The following is an 18,313-nucleotide window of genomic DNA, read 5'->3' on the forward strand; positions in this document are numbered from 1 at the left end:
TTGTATGAAAAAAAAAAGAACTTCAAAGAAGATATCAGAAGATTGTCCATACTACAGAATTGGAGGATTAACATAGTAAAAATGGCCACTCTACCAAAAGAAATCTAAAGACTCAATGCAATTCCAATCAAAATACCAGCACAACTCATTACAGACCTTGAAAGAACAATTCTCAATTTCATATAGAAAAACAAAACAAAACAAAACAAAACAAAACAAAACAAAAAAAACAGAATTGATTTTAAAAGAATGCCTGTAAAGTAAAAGATTTTCTGGAGGTATCTTCATCCGAGATCTCAAGTAGTACTATAGCGCAACAGTAATAAAAAATGGCATGGTACTGCCATGGCACCTGTACTTTAAATCTTAAAGGGGTGTGCATCTACTCATTAATCATTTTTATTAAATCATATCAAGAAGCTAAGGGGAAAAACAAATATAGGGGAATCAAATGCTGTCTCAGTTTTAGACCCAGTTTGAAGGTCTAATGCTTCCTTGGGCTATTGTTTCAGCTCATCAACCTTAAAACATCCATGGCTTTACTATTAATAGTGTACTTTTCTTAACTTTAAATTGTTCTCTAAGATTTTTTACATCAGAGCCATTAGCAAAAACATCTTCCCTGACCTTGTTAAACAATCTATTTTTCCAAATTCTTTCTAAGTATAATGGTCATTGCTAACAATCTACATCTATGGTTCCTTTCAAGGGCACTGTTTAATTCATTAATATGCTCCAGTAAACATGTGAAAGGAGATCAAGCATTGTTAATTTTAAATGCCAGTGATATTGCCCAGTGATGGGCTAGAAGCCTCCTTAGAGTTTTCATACAACTCATGTTATGAGGTATATGGGCATCATAAGGGCAACAAGCAGAGATATGCTACATGAGAGCACAAAGTCCTCAGGAAAATCAGTTCTTGGGATTATGCTTCTCCAAGACAAACTCATCATGCCTATGCTCACAGGGAGCCACATTCTATGAGTTCTACAGCTGTTTTACTGTTGCTCCTGCATGGCTCTTGACAGGAACAGGTAGCCAAAATAGTTTGCCTATGGATGAGTGAGAGGGGAGTGAGGTTAGCTCAGGCCCTGGGAAGGAGAATTCAGGGTATTTCATGGGCTGTGCTAGTCTGGAGGACCAGATAACATGGATAGACTGAAGGATTGCTGGGAGAAAATGGCAGGTAGTTTTGACTTGAGATGTTAACTATGAAACTCTGGCATTAGTTCCAGGTTCAAATCCTACTTCTATGGTAACATAATCTTCAGAGAGAGAAGCATGTTCTCCATTGGATAATGATTACCAAGTGAGCCCACAGGGAAGAAAGGTGGCAAAGACAAAGATTCTGTTTTTCTTTTCTTTGTATATATCTTCTTTCTTTTCTTTGAAGGAGGGTGGTTACCCAAACTGGACTCAAATTTTTGCTCTTTTGTTTTGTTTTTCTTACTATTTTTTATTTTATTAATTGTTTTTATTTTTCACAATTTATTCATTATATATGCTGATTGAAGGTCACTCTGTCAACTCCTACTTGTCCGACCCTCCCTCCATCTTCCCCCATCCCCTTTCCCTAGTCCACCCAAAAAGGAGTTTCTTTCCTCTGCCATCCAACAATACGTTATCAGAACACTACTAAGCTATTAAAGACAAAGATAAAATTCCTGCACTTATTTATTTTCCATAGGCCACTGTACTCACTTTAGAAGATTTCATACTATGAAGCTTGCCTACAACCTTACAGTGAACTAAACACTAAGTATAACTCATTTTAAAGAGTCCCACTCCAAGACACTGTTTGATTGACCATCTCACATCCAGAAACATGTGAAATTTGAAATGCTATGAAGTCTGAGACATTTTATCACAGGCATTTCAAACAATGTGGTTCTCTTGCTGCCTGTAGGGCTGTTTCCCACCAGCCCAGGAAGGCATGAGGGGAAGAAGATGAGTAGTATAAAGCTTGGAAAGCCCGCAAGCATAACAGTGGTCAGCCACTCTGGGAACCACCTCAGAAAGTAAGTTCAACTTTAATTCCAGAAAACAGATAACAGAGGCTTATATCCCTTGGGGAGTGCCTGGGATGCTCCAAGCATAGGTGTAGATAATTGTTTAACGCTAGGCAATTCAAGGATGCCCAATTTGCATTAAACAGCACATTCCTATTATATGAATAAGAACAAGGACACAGAACCAAATTATCCTATATTTGAAGGGAGGGGAGAGTTATCAGGGATCTGTGTCAAAGGCCATCTATCAAATTTGATTGGTGGTGTCAATGTCTAAATCTAATCCAGAAACAGAGTCATACATGGAAAAGAAAGCCTCCTCCCTCATATCTCAAAATTCAGTGTGGGTTGTGATGTTTTTCAATAGAACCCCTGGAACAATAGTTATGTGTACACAAAGAAACTTCTACAGGCTACCACTGTTGTGATACTCTCAGAGAACTTCCTGGCTGGTGTTAGTTCACCATTCCCTACACATTCATCCACTGGACTAAAAGTTTCTTGTGTAAAGTGAGGCAACTGAAAATAGTAAATATTGAGAATCAGGATTATCAAGAAGTCTTCCGTAAACAACTTATTATATAATACTGCTGCATGTAATTGATATTCATCATTCATTGTATTCTTTTTAAAAATAAGTTTATTTACTTTAAATTCCAACTGTAGTCCCCCTCCCTTCTCTCCCCCCTGTACTACCCTCCATTCCTATTGCCCCTATTCCCTTTCCCCTTCAGAAAAGTGAGGTCATTTCAAATTGAGCTAGTTTTTCAGTTCTGTTGGATCTCAGTGGACCAAAGAACACAAAGACCTTTCCACATTGCTTATACTCACAGAATCCCTCTCCAGTAAGGATACTTTTATGATGACGATGACTCTAGATTTGTGCAAGGCCTCACCATTTTAACACATTCATAAGTTTTCTTGTCAGTATGAATCCTTTCAAGATGATGAAGATTATAATGTGGAATGGTTTCACCATGTTTAAAAGCACTCACAGGCTTTCTATCCATTAGGATTTCTTTCATGAGTGTGAAGATGATTCTGAAGTCCAAAAGTTTTTTTTTTACATTGGTAACAGTCAGACAGCTTCTTTCCAGTATGTGTTCTTTTATGTATTAGGAGATGTTATGTACAAAGGCTTTGCCACATACTTATATTCATATGGTTTCCCTGCAGAATGTGTTGTTGTCTTAGGAGATTACTGTTACATGCAAAGGCTTTATCACACTAATTAACCTCAGAAGGCTTCTCTCCAGTGTGTGTTTTTTTCATGTTTTCAGAGACTACTCTGTTGTGCAAGGGCTTTATCATGTTGAGTATATTTATAAGGTTTCTTTCCAGTATGTGTTCTTTTATGCCGTATGAGATTACTGTTTTGTGCAAAGGCTTTACCACACTGGTTGCATTCATAAGGTTTCTCTCCAGTGTGTGTTCTTTTATGGCTTAAGTACTGTTTTCTGCAAAGGCTTTACCACACTGGTTACATTCAGAAGGTTTCTCTCCAGTGTGTGTTCTTTTATGCCGTATGAGATGACTGTTTTGTGCAAAGGCTTTACCACACTGGTTACATTCATAAGGTTTCTCTCCAGTGTGTGTTCTTTTATGCCTTAGGAGATTATTCTTCTTTGCAAAGGCTTTACCACACTGGTTACATTCATAAGGTTTCTCTCCAGTATGTGTTCTTCTATTGTTTATGAGATGCCTGTTTTTTGCAAAGGCTTTACGACATTGATTACATTTGTAAGGCTTCTCTCCTGTGTGTGTTCTTTTATGCTATATGAGATCAGTGGTATAGGGGAAGGCTTTACCACAGAGAGTGCATTTAGAAGGTTTCTCTCCAATATGACTGCTTTCATGCCTGCAAAGATAATTGGAACATGTGAAAGATTTACCACAGTCATTGCATTACACTAATAAATATATTTATCTATATGAATTTTGTAATTCAGTCTAATGGCAAAGAAGAATAAAATTTTAAAGTTTTATCACTTTATTTACTTTCATGTTTTTTCCCTTCATTATGGGTATTTTTGAAGATCCCTGTGATGGTAAGATCATTTGTTATGTGATTCACTATTATGGCATCATTTTTTTTATAACAGGTTTTCTCATATATATGAAGAGTACTGTAAGAATTCAGAGTTTTACCACAGCAGTCCTTTTCACAAATTTTTGTACTGTATGAATGACACTTCATTTACAAAGTGAGCCAGGACAAGCAGAAGAAGTTCCAAATTCCTAGTATTCATAGGTATTTTCAGCAGTATGACTTTGCTGATGAATTCTCAGTGAAGTTGCAAAACCAATTAACTGTTACCTTTTATCACATTCAGAAAATCTACTCAAAGTGGGGACTCTTACAAAATTAATTATTCTTGGAGAAGCACAGGTACACTGCTTCTTTCAATATTTCTATGCTCATGTGTCTTATAAACATTGTGACATATGATATACCAATTTAAATTACAAGAATAATAAAAGATTCCCACATTGAATTAACACTTTTTTTTTCTGTTGTTGTTCATCATAGACATGTCATATAGGGATTAAGGTTTCTCCACAATTATATTCTTGACTCTCATAAGCTGCTCCTTTCACTAAACTTTACAGTGTTACTACATGCAAAACCAATTAACAGTAACCATTTATCACATTCAGCAAATCTGCTCAAATTGGGGATTTCTACAAAATCAACTGTTCTTGTAGAAAGACAGGTACACTGCTTCTTTCAATATCTCTATACTCATGTGTCTTAGAAACATTGTGACATATGATATACCTATTTAAATTACAAGAATAATAAAAGATTCCCACATTGAATTAACACAGTTTGTTTTTGTTCGTCATAGACATGTCATATATGGATTAAGGTTTCTCCACAACAATATTCTTGACTCTCATAAGCTGCTCCTCTCACTAAACTTTACAATGTTACTGCATGAATATGAGTAACACTAGTTGTACTATGAAATGTTTGCTTACCAGAAGGTTTTGGACACATACTGATCACCTATTCAATGGGTATACCTCTTACAATATCTGACTAGATAGAATGAGACTAAACAGATTGGCAATTCAACTCAGTAGCTGTAATGTCTATATGATGTAAAGGGCATTTTCTGTTACAACATTATATTATTTTCTTCTATCTTAGGGGAGTGCCTTGCAAACACAAATCAGATACCTCACATTGAGGTACATGGAATTGTGAGATTTTAATGAACATCAGTACACTTAGAAGCAGTGCTCTTTTTGCACTGTTGCTTTTCTTTAAAACCTCCAGGACACAGCTATGCTGGTACATTCCTTTAATCCCAGCATTTGTGGAGACAGAAGCAGGCAGATCTGTGTGATTTTGAGAGCACACTGGACTAACAAGCAAGTCTAAGTTAAGCCACAGCTACACAGAAAAAAAAACTATTTCAAAAACAGAAAATAAAAAGCAGCCAACAAAGAAACAAAAAACAAACTTTCAGGACACATTAAAATTTCTTAAGATTTATATCTGTATGAGTGTGCACATAAAGTTACCTTTTATTACTTGTAGAGCTTTGAAAATGTTCTTCAATGGTATGGTCTTCCCAATTGTAGCCTAAAATAGAGTACAAGAAAATATATATTACTGGAAATATCATGTTATTATTAAAGCAAAACTTAAATCACTATCTTCTATGACCCTTAGAACTATGCCTGACTTATTCACCTCATTCTTCCTCATTCTCAATTGGAATTATAGAAAAGGATCAATAACAAAGTAAGACTTGTCTCCTTATTTTAAAAGTGAAAGAAAATTTGCTGTCTTACCTATAGCAGTGAGGTTTTTACAGGTCTCTAGCATCACATCTTTGTAGAGTTGTTTCTGTGATGGTTCCAGCAAAGCCCACTCTTCTTGGCTGAATTTCACATGCACATCATTGAAGGTCACTGAATTCTAAAATATGCCATGCATTTGTACAACAGAAAGAGTGGCAACAATATAAATTTATACTTCATTGGCAATAGAATCATATAATTCTAGTGCTGCTTCCATTTATTTTCTGACACAGAAGTGCCAGTGTTAGATAGTTGGGTTCTGTGCATCAGGTGAAGGAGGGGAGAAGAAAAAGCCTAAAGGTTAGATCATAAGGAAAACCAAAGGCGTGCTTTGGAAACCTGTGTTAAAGGAGTTTCATTAGTTTGTAAGGCATGAATATGAATTAGACATTAGTTGGGTTCTTGAGTGATCTATGAATCATCTTCAGTTACTTGAGCAAGTAGGTCAGAACCCTGTCATGAGACAGGTGGAAGGAAAAAACACAGTCATCATATTTTATCTAGCAACAAATGAGATGTGGATATCAGGGAACAGTGAAAAGATGGGTGACATCAGTCAAAAGACTACATGGTACTGAATATCATGTTTTCACCAGGGCTTAGAGATGTGGCATATCAGTATATGAAAAGGGGGGCTCATATATTTGTGGAAGGGAAAGTGGACTACAGTGAATAGATGGATAACTATAATGTGAGTGGCAAGCAACAATAATCATAGCTGATAACATCATATTTCTGATTAACCAAACAAAAGAAAAGGCATACAACACACAATTATTCTTTGATCATTGTTTTGTACACTTTCCTTTCTAAATTATGTATAGTCTATAGTTTAAAATAAAGATTAAAACTTTTCTATTAAAAAATAAGTGTTAATATTATCACTAAGTCACTTTAGAAGAAAACTCAATAATGAGGTTTAACTGTGTCATATCTGAACTTTTTGAATAGGATATAGCTTTGGAGTAGACATGCCAATTAATGTGGACAAAGACAATCAGAGAAGAGAGTGAAATAGAAATAGAGAGACAGAGACATACAGAGAGAAATTAAGAGATGGACAGTACTAAGTACACAGCAGAGAAATTTATGAACAGTTACTAATGACAAAAAATGATGGACAAGCTGGCTGTATTCTGTCATGCCTTAAATTCCATCACTCAGGAGGTAGAGGCAGGTGTATCTTATTGAATTAGATGCCAGCATGATCTATGCAAAGAGTTCCAGGACAGCCAGACCTATATAGTAAGACAGAGCTTCCCCTAAAAGTCAATCAAACGAACACAAAAGATTGAAAGAACTGAGAGGTCTTTACTGAAGCTTCTACAAGGAATTATACATTCACTCCAGTTGTATTCATTTTCCAGAAATCTGCACTGCCCTAGCTCAAACTGAAACTTTAATAAGATCTTACTATAAGGGAATGCATGCTTAAACAGCTAAAAATAGAAAGATGAAAATATTAGTAATGTAAATAATGATCATAAGTAAGCAACATAAGGCAGGAGGGATGGCTCAGCAGTGAGGAGCTCTTGCTGCTCTTGCAAGTAATTGGTCTCAATTGTCAGTGTTTAACTGGGACCCACTACTATCAATTGCTATAAGTTCATGAGTTCTGAACGCATCTTTGGACTACTGTGATAATCAGGCACACAAGAGGTTCATATTCATGCATGCAATCAAAATACTCATATTCAGTAAAAATTAAAAACAGATCCCAGATTGCAGAGCTGATTGCATACTGTGACTAATCAGCAGGGTAGCAGAGACTGCACAGTGACAAATAGTTGGAACTGTTGGCCCCCAAACACCATTGACTGTGTTTACCAGGTGATAAGAAACCCAATGATGAGAAAAAAAAATTGGGTTCAACCTCAGAGCACCCAGCTAATCCCTGGAAAATTTCCTGGGCTGTTTAGGCAGGAGTAAGGTTTTCAAGCAAATAGACCCAAGAGGCATGTCCTGATCACCTTCCCGGCTGAACTGTGCACTCCAGGGCACCAGAGACTGGGATCCCCAGTCTTGAGAAAACCCCACAGGGAAGGAAGCAAGTGGATCTGACCTCAGGTCACCCAGTCTATCGCTGGAAAAGGTCCTGTAGACTTGTGGGTGTACAGCAGCCAGCCCTGAGTGGGGCTCCAGCTGCCAGCTCTGCGCACCTGACTCTCTGTCACAGACAGAACTGTGTGCCCCAGGGCACTAGAGTCTGGGTTTCTCTGTTGGAAGAAAATTCCACAAAGAGGGAAACAGCAGGTCCCAGCTTAGAGCACTCAGATGACCCCCACCACCACTACCACCACCACACACAGGAATGTTCTCAGGAAAAGTTCTCAGGTTCCTGCCAGTCACCAGCTTGGAGCAACAACTCACAAGCGAGTGCCTACGCACTCTACACACCCCCGAACAGTATAGACTGGGTCTTCCTGTAGGGAGAAAACCCAAAGTTGGGGGAAAATATCTGGCCCTACCTCAGGGCCAGAAACTTTTCTAGCCCAGAATTTCTGGTTATCCACAGGCTCCAGACTCTAGCTTCCTGCTGTACACTTGAGAGTGGTGCTCGCCTGCCACTGATTACCACTTGGGTACTGGGGCACAGAGCTCCAAACTCAGACCTACAGAAGCCTGGGTTCCCCAAGATCAACCCCCAGATACAGCTCCAAAGGACAACCAGTTTTCCCTAACTAAACTGATTAAACCACAAGGCAACCAGGTTACAGCAGCAGCTTACTAAATTTACAGCAAGAAACCCAGCAGCAGGGCAGCTGTCTCCAGGACTTCTCTGGATGAGAGGATAGTCCCCTTTACTAACAAAGGCCACAATTACTATTCAGGTCTGCATGCCTGTGGTGAGCTGTGGCAATTCCTGAAAATCACCTGCCATTCAGTGACCATACCCAAAAAGCTGAGGAGGTCTCCTTTGGGAAAAATCATCTTCCTGCCAAGGGGATTTGACCCACAACAGGATTCCAGGAAGTAACAGAAACAAACACCCAATACCTAAGATAGCCAAATGGGTAGAGGCCTGTGTAAAGGCTCAACCAACAAAAGACAGAGCAATGTGGCATCTCCAGAACCCAGTTATCCAGGAGCAAGCAGCCCTGGATACCCCAGTGTAAATGAAATTCAAGAAGATGACCTTACATCTGTGCTTATGAACAGGAAAATAGAGGAAACAAATACACTGCGTAAAGATCTAGAGGAAGATAAAGTCAAACATATTATTTCCATCTGCAAAGAAATGGAAGAAGATAAAGTCAAACAGATTATGGACATCCAAAAAGAAATACAGGAAGTTGCAGCCAAACAATTGTGTCCTTTAGAGAGGAAATATTTAAATCACTGAAAGAAGTTAAAGAAACAGATGATTGTTCAAACAAACAGCTGAAGGAATTGAAGGAGAATACAGTCAGCAAGGTGAAGGAAATCAATAAAAAAGGCTCAAGATATGATGATAGAATTGGAAAAATTAAAGAAAACACAAATGGAGGAAATTGTGGAGAGAAAGGAGTTAGGAAAGAAAACAGGAACTACAGAGGTAAACATATCCAATATACTCTGAGAGATGGAAGAAAGAATCTCAGGTGTGAAAGACACAATGGAAGAAATCAATCTATCCATCAAAGAAAATGTTAAATCTAAAAAAATTTTGACAGAGACCATCCAAGAAATCCAAGACAACATGAAAAGACAAAACCTAAGAAAAATAAGAATAGAGGAAAAAGAAGATTCCCTCCTCCAAGACCCAGAAAATATTTTCAGCAAAATCATAGAAGAAAATTTCCCCAACTTAAAATAGAGGCCTGTAAGAATACAAGAGACCTACAGAATACCCAATAAATTAGACCATAAAAGAAAATCCTCACACCACATAATAAACAGTAAGTATACAGAACAAAGAAAAACTACTAAAAGCTTCAAGGGAAAAAGGCCTAGTAACATATAATGGCAAACCTATCAGAATCACACCTGACTTCTCAACAGAGACTATGAACACCAGAAGTGTCTGACCAGTTATCATGCAGACCCTAAGAGAACACAGATGTCCGCCCAGGCTACTATACCCAGCAAAAGTCTCAGTCATTATAATGGAGCAAACAAGATATTTAATAACAAAAACAAATTTAAACAATACCTACCCACAAATCCAGAGGTACAGAAGCTCCTAGAAAGAAAACTATAACCCAGGAAAGCTAACTACATTCAGGAAAAGGCAGGGAATAAATAATGTCATTATAGGAAAACTAAAAGTAACCAAGCACACAAGCACAGTATCACAACCAATATCAAAATAAAAGGAACTAACAGCCACTGCAGGTTAATTTCCCTCAACATCAAATCACTTAACTCTCCAATAAAGACACAGACTAACAGAATGGATACGTAAACAGGACCCAACAATCTGTTGGATACAAGAAACACATCTAAGTCACAAAGGTAGACATTACATAAGAGTAAAGAGCTGGAAGGGTCCAAGAAAATGGACCTAAGAAACAAGCAGGAGTAGCCATTCTAATATCAAATAAAATATATTTTCAACCAAAATTAATCAAAAGACATGAGGAAGGTCATTTCATACTCATCAAAGGAAAATTCTGCCAAGAAGTAATCACAGTTCTGAACATCTATGCCTCAAATACAAAGGTACCCACGATTGTAAAAGAAACATTAATAAAACCTAAACCACACACAGATCCCCATACATTACTAGTGGAGGCTTCAACACCCTACTCTTAACAAAGTACAGGTCAACAAAACAGAAATTAAAAAATATATATATATATCTCTAACAGAGGTCATGAATCAAATGGACCTAACAGACATCTACAGAACCTTACACCCAAACACAAAAGAATTTACTTCTCAGCACCTCATGGAACCTTCTCCAAAATAGACCATATCGTTGGTCACAAAGTGAGCCTCAACAGATACAAAAAGATTGAAATAATCCCTTGTATACTATCTAATTACCATGGACTAAAGCTGGACCTCAACAACAACAGAAATAGTAAAAAGCCTACACACACATGGAAACTGGACAACTCACTACTAAACGACAGCTGGGTAAGGGAAGAAATAAAGAAAGAAATTAAAGTCTTTCTAGAATTCAATTAAAATGAAGACACAACATACCCAAACATATGGGACATGATGAAAACAGTACTAAGAGGAAAGTTCATAGCACGAAGTGTCTTCAAGAAGAAATTTGTAACATCTCATATAATCAACTTAATGATTAATAATTATTAATTTACTTAATAATCAACCTAAAAGCCCTAGAAAAAAAGAAGCAGACACAGCAAAAAGGAATAGAAACCTGGAAATAATCAAACTCAGGAGTGAAATCAGTAAATTAGAAACAAATAAAACATTTCAAAGAATCAATATAACCAAGAGCTGGTTCTTTGAGAAAATCAAGAAGATAGACAAACCCTTAGCCAAACTAATGAAAAGGCAGAGAGACACTATCCAAATTAACAAAATCAGAAATGAAAACAGGGACAAAACAAAAGACACTGAGGAAATCCAAACAATCGTTAGGATTTATTTCAAAAGTCTTTATGCCACACAATTTGAAAATCTAAATGAAATGGACAATTTTCTTGGTTGATTCAACTTACCAAGGCTGAATCAAGACCAGGTAAATCAATAAAATATTTCTGTATCCACTAAGGAAATAGAAACATTCATCAAAAGTTTCCAATCCACAAAAAGCTCAGGGCCAGATGGTTTCAGTGAAGAATTCTACCAGACCTTCAAATAAGAGGTAACTCCAGCTCTCTTCAATCTATTCCACAAAATAGAAACAAAAGGAACACTACCAAACTCATTCACTGAAGCCACAGTCACCTTGTAACCTAAACCTCACAAATACACAACCATGAAAGATAATTTCAGGCCAATCTCCCTTATAAACATTGATGCAAAAATACTCAACAAAATACTTTGAAAACCCAATACAAGAACACATCAAATATATCATCCACTATGACCATATAGGCTTCATGCCAGGTATGCCGGGGTGGTTCAATATACAAAAATCCATCAATGTAATCTACCATATTAAAAAATTGAAAGAAAAAAACACATGATAATCTCCTTAGATGCTGAAAAAGCATCTGAAAAACTCCAGCATCCATTCATGTTTAAAGTCTTGGAGAGATCAGGGATACAAGGCACATACCTAAACATAGTAAAGGCAATATACAGCAAGCCTATAGCCAATATCCAGCTAAATGGAGAGAAACTTAAATCAATCCCACTGAAATCAGGGACAAGACAAGGCTTCCCACTCTCTCCATATCTCTTCAATATAGTTCTGGAAGTCCTTGCTAGAGCAATAAGACACTTGAAGGAGATCAAGGGGATACAAATTGGAAAGGAAGAAGTCAAATTATCACTATTTGCAGATGATATGATAGTATACTCGAGTAACTCCAAAAATTCTACCAGAGAACTCCTACAGGTGATAAACACCTTTGGTAAAGGGGCTGGATACAAAATTAACTCAAAAAAATCAGTAGCCCTCCTGTATACAAAAGACAAAAGAGCTGAGAAAGAATTTAGGGAACCAACACCCTTCACAATAGCCCCAAAGGACATAAAGTATCTTGGTGTGACCATAACCAAGCAAGTGAAAGACTTGTATGAAAAAAAATTTCAAGTCTCTGAAGAAAGAATTAGAAGATTTCAGAAGATGGAACTATCTTCCATGTCCATAGTTTGGCAGGATTAACATAGTAAAATTGGACATCTTACCAAAAGCAATCAACAGATTCAATGCAATTTCCATCAAAATACCAACAGAATACTTTGCAGACCTTGATAGAAGATTTCTCAACTTCATATGGGATGAAATGAAAGCAGTCCTTAGAGGAGTGTTAACAGCACTAAAGGCCTTCGTAAGCTATTGGAGACATCCCATACAATCAACTTAATGGCACACCTAAAAGCCCTAGGAAAAAAGAAGCAGGCAAACCCAGCAGGAGTAGACCACTAGGAAAAACCAAACTCAGGACTGAAATCAATAAATTAGAAACAAAGATAATAATTCAAAGAATCGAAGAAACCAAGAGGTAGTTCTTTGAGAAAATCAAAAACACAGACAAACTCTTAGCCAAACTAAGTAAATGGCAGAAAGATACTATCCAAATCCACAAAGTCTGAAAGAAAGATCTAACAGACACTGAGAAAATCCAAAGAACCATTAACTCTTATGTCAAAAGCCTATATGACACAAAATTTGAAAATCTACAATTCTCTTTAGATTCCACTTACCAAAGTTGAATCAATTCAGGTAAAGATATTAAATAGTCTTATAGTGCTTAAGACAATAGAGGCAGCCACCAAAATACTCCCAACCAAAAAATTCCAAGGGCCAGATCATTTCAGAGCAGAATTCTACAAGACCTTCAAAGAAGAGCGAATACTGATATTCTCCAAATTATTCCACAAAATAGAAATGTATGCAACATGAACAAATTCCTTTTGTAAGACCACAGTCACCTTGATGAATCCTCAAAGCTCCCCAAAAAGAAAGAGAATTTCAGACCAATCTCTTTTATGAACAATGATGTAAAAATACTCAATAAAATACTCGCAAATCAAATCCAAGAACATATCAAAGATATCATCCACCATAACCAAGTAATCTTCATCCCAGGCATGCAGGGGTGGTAAAGTATATGGAATCCATCAATGTAATCCACCATATAAACAAATTGAAAAAAAAACACAACAACACAGGACCAGTTTCTTAGATGCTGAAAAAGCATTTGACAACATACAACAGTTATTCTTGTTTACAGTCCTGGAGAGACCAGGGACAAAGGCACATATCTAAAAATAGTAAAGACAGTATACAGAAATCCTATAGCTAACATCAAACTAAATGAAAAGAAGGTTAAATCAATTCTACTGGACTCAAGGACAAGACAAGGCTACACACTCTCTCCAAATCTCTTCAATATAGTACTCAAAGTCCTATCTAGGGCAATAAGACAACTAACAGAGATCAAGGGGACACAAATTGATAAGGAAGAAGTCAAATATCACTATTCACAGATGACATGACAGTATACAAAAATGACCCCAAAAATTCTACTGTAGGAAATGCCTACAGTTGAAAAACACTTCAGCAAAGTAGCTGGATATAAAGTTAACTAAAAAACAAAAATCAGTAGCACTCTTGTATACAAAAGACAAATGGACTGAGAAAGAATTAGGAAAATAACACAGTTTACAATAGCCAGGAAAAAAAAAAAACAACATAATATATCTTGATGTTATCCTCACAAGCCAGTGAAAAACCTATATGAAAAAAAAAAAAAACTTCAAGTCTCTGAAGAAAGAAATTGAAAAAGATACCAGAAGATAGAAATATCTCTCATGCTCATGGATCAGTAGGATCAACATAACAAAAATTGCCATGGTACCAAAAACAATATACAGATTCAATGATATTCCTATCAAAATATCAAAACAATTCCTTAAGGAACTCGAGAAAAACAATTCTCAGTTTTATATGGAAAAATAAAAAAGACAGAATAGCTAAAACAATCCTGTACAATAGGGGATCTTCAGTAGGTATCACCATTCTTCATCTCAAGCTCTACTATAAATCAATAGTAATAAAAACTGCACAGTACTGGAATAAAGACAGAATGGTGGATGAATGGAATTGAAGTGAAGATCCATAAATAAACCCACACACCTATGGACACTTGATTTTCATCAAAGAATCCAAAACCATGCAATGGAAAAAGGACAGCATCTTCAACAAATGGTGCAGGTCTAACTGGAAGTCCACATGTGGAAAAATAAAAGTAGATCCGTATTTATCACCCTGCAGTAAACTAAAGTTCAAGTTGATCAAAGACTTTCAACATAAAACCAGATATGCAAAATCTGTTAGAAGAAAAAGTGGGAAAGAGCCTTGATGTCATTGGCATAGAGGATAACTTCCTATACAGAATACCAAGAGCACTGGCTCTAAAATCAACAATTAATAAATAGGATCTCATGAAATGAAAAGATTCTATGAAGCAAAGAACTTTGTCAATAGAACAAAATGACAACCTACAGCCTGAGAAAGACATTCTCCAACACTACAAACAACAGAGAGCTCTCTAAAGAGCTCTATAAATAACAAACAAAATATATAAATAGCGCTATAAATTAAACTCCAACAAACCAAATAATGCACTTTCAAACTGGGGTACAGAACTAAACAGAGAATTCTCTACAGAGGAATATCAAATGGTGGAAAACAAATAAATGCTCAATATCCATAGTCATCATGGAAATGCAAATCAAAACTACACTGACATTCCATCTTAAACCCATCATGGCTAAGAAAAAAACCTGAAATGACAGCATGTGCTAGTTAGAATGTGAAGAAAGAGGAACACTCCTCCATTGCTGGTGGGAGTGCAACTTATACAACCACTTTAGGAATCAATCTGATACTTTCTCAGACAATTGGAAATAGTATTACTTCAAGACCCAGCTATACCATTCCTGGGCATATAACAAAAAGATGCTCCACCATTTAACAAAGACATTTGTTCAACTATGTTCATAGCATCTATATTCATAATAGCCAGAATGGTGAAACAACCTACATGTCTCTCAACTGAACAATGGTGACAGAAATTGTGGTATATTTACATAATGCAATGCTACTCATGTATTTAAAATAGGAAACCATGAAATTTTCAGACAAGTGGATAGAACTACAAATGATCATCCTAAGTGAGGTAACCCTGAAGCAGAAAGACATGCATGGTATATAATCTTTTGTAAGTGGATAATAGCCAGAATACAGGATAAATGTACTGCAATCCACAGACCTAAAGGAGCTAAATTAAAAGGAGGACCCTATGAAGGATGCTCAATTCTCATTCAAAAGGGCAAATAGAATCGACACCAGAAGTGACTAAAGAGAGGGAACAGAGTGAGAGCTTAACATACATGTCCTCTGAAAGTCTCTACCAAGCAGGGGATAAAAGCAGATGCTAAGACTCACAGCCAAACTTTGAGCAGAGCACAGGGGGGTCATAGGAAAGTCTTGGGGGATAGAAAGACCCATATCTGACAGGACCTCCATAAGAAGACCAACAAGGACAACAAATCTGGGGCCATTGGGACTTGCAGAGACTGATGGACCCACCAAAGACCATTCATGAAGAGGAACCAGACCTCTGCTCAGATATAGCTGATAGGCAGCTCAGTCTCCATGTTCAATCCATAGTAAGGGGAGAAGGTGCTGGCTTTGACATGGACTCTTTTGTCTGCTATTTGATCATTTCTCCTTGGTGGAGGGGGCATTGCTACACCACAGAGGAAGAGGATGCAGGAAGTCCTAGTGAGACTTGATAGGCTGGGATCAGATGGTAGGAGAGGAGGGTTCCCTGTATCTGAGATATAGGAAGTGGGATAAGGAGGAAAGAAGAATGGATGGTGAGACAAGGAAGAGTCAAGGGAGAAGATTACAATTGGAATAAGTGGAGAAATTATTTTTTAATTTAATTAATTTATTTATTACAATGTGTTCACTTTGTATCCTTGCCATAGCCCCCTCCATCATCTCCTCCCAGTCCCACCCACCCTCCTTCTTCTGCCCCTATGCCCTTTCTCTAGTCTCCCAATTGGGGAGGAATGCCTTCCCTTCTAGCTTATCAGGTCTCATCAAGGATGGCTGCATCATCTTCCTCTGTGGCCTTGCAAGGCTGCACCACCCAGGAGAAGGTGATCAAAGACTCGAGTTCATGTCAGAGAATTAAAAAAAAAAACAAATTTAAATTAAAAATAAATTAAATGTGAATAAAACAAACAAATAAAATTAAAAAAAAGCAAATACAACAGGTAAGAAGAGTGTCACACACCTACTATTCAATGACTCGGAAAGCTCAGATCATGTTAGTGTCATGAGTAAATGGCATCCTAAGAATTTAAATATACTCCCTGTCAAATTTCAAATGCAAGATGTTGATGAAGATCAACACAATAACCTATGCTTACATACAAAACAAAAGAAAATAAATACCTAAAACTCTATATTCCATGCTCAGCAGCCAATGATGGTGATGTTGATGCCAGGCATGTTGGCCTAGATTTAAGCCCAACACTTGACTGGAGTTAGAGTTGTAAGTTCAAAACTAGCCTGGTCTACATACAAACTTTCAGGAAATATCCAGGAACTCTGGGACATTATGACAACACAAAACATGCTGATAATCAGATTAGAAGAAGAAGGATGAGATCAAAGGTCCAGAAGATATTTTCAACAAAATCATACAAGAAAAAATTCTTAACCTAAAGAAGAAGATGTCTATGGAGGCACAAGAAACCAAGAAGCATACAAAACACCAAAGAGACTGGACCAGAAAATAAAGTCCACTTGGCACAGAATAATTAAAATACAAAACATGCATAACAAAGCAAGAATATGAAAAGCTGCAATGGAAAACAAAACAAAACAACAACAACAAAAACAAACCAAACTAACCAACTAATCAGACAAACCAAAAAAAAAAAAAAAAAAAAGGCAGATCTATTGGAATTAATCCTGTATTCTCAGTAAAAAATGCTAGAAGTTGAATGGCTTAGACAGAGTGCTTCTGACTAAAAAAACTACAGAAGCCAAGACAAATTACTAACCATGCCCAGAAAGTTTCAATCAGCAAATGAAGAAAATAAGATGTTTCATGATAAGGTCAAATTTAAACAATATGTATCTATAAATATAGCCCAACACAGGGTGCTAAAACCACCACCACCAAAATACCAGGATTTACAATCACTGTTGATATCTTTTAATACCATTGACCCAAATTCACCAATAAAGAGACACAGGCTCACAAAAATGGATGATAAAACAAAATCCACCCTTCTTCTAAATACATCAAACACAGCTTCACATCAAGATAGACATTATCTCAGGGTAAAGGGTTGGAAAAGATATTCCAAATAAATGGATTAGAGTATCAAGCTTGTAAAGCAATTTTAATATCTAACAAAACAGACTTCAAAAACAACTAATCAAAAGATGGCAAAGGACATAACATATTGAAAAAAGTATCCAGCAGTATAACATTTCAATACTTAACATCTATGCCCCAAACATAAGAGCACCCAAGTTATAAATGAAACCCTTCTGCAGCTTGCATCACATCCTGGCCCTTATAAACTGATAGAAGACTTCAATATATCATGGACAGGTCCTCCTGACCATACGGAACAGAGAAATGTTCCACCTAACTAACATCAAAAAACTAAATATACCCAAAAGATGTTTACAGAACATCCATCCAAGCACAAAAGATTGTTCCCTCTTCTCAGCAACTCATATATTATTCTCCAAAATTGATGATATACTTGAACAGTGGAAGTCTCAAAAGATATAAGAAACTTGCAATGACCTTCTACATCCTATCAGACCACTAAAGTTTAAAGCAGCACATCACCAATAACAAAAACAATAGAAAGCTTA

General features: G+C 36.8%; 2 protein-coding genes across 2 annotated transcripts in view; one reads left to right on the forward strand and one right to left on the reverse strand.

The window, feature by feature from the left end:
• LOC132650824 (zinc finger protein 431-like) overlaps window positions 1-6,322 on the reverse strand; it is a gene marked incomplete at its 3' end in the record, with an annotated part of 190,178 nt that extends 183,856 nt beyond the window's left edge. Inside the window, exons 1-2 of the mRNA XM_060376138.1 lie at window positions 5,815-6,322; window positions 5,542-5,602 (exon numbers count right to left, since the gene is read on the reverse strand). Coding sequence (XP_060232121.1) covers window positions 5,542-5,602; window positions 5,815-5,848 — 95 coding nt within the window. The remainder of the gene's footprint in view (window positions 1-5,541; window positions 5,603-5,814) is intronic.
• The window catches only part of LOC132650793 (zinc finger protein 120-like), a 1,051,774-nt gene that overhangs the window by 495,066 nt on the left and 538,395 nt on the right, over window positions 1-18,313 (forward strand). The window lies entirely within an intron of this gene.

Source organism: Meriones unguiculatus (genome assembly GCF_030254825.1).
Source record: "Meriones unguiculatus strain TT.TT164.6M chromosome 13 unlocalized genomic scaffold, Bangor_MerUng_6.1 Chr13_unordered_Scaffold_33, whole genome shotgun sequence".
Taxonomy (NCBI): domain Eukaryota; kingdom Metazoa; phylum Chordata; class Mammalia; order Rodentia; family Muridae; genus Meriones; species Meriones unguiculatus.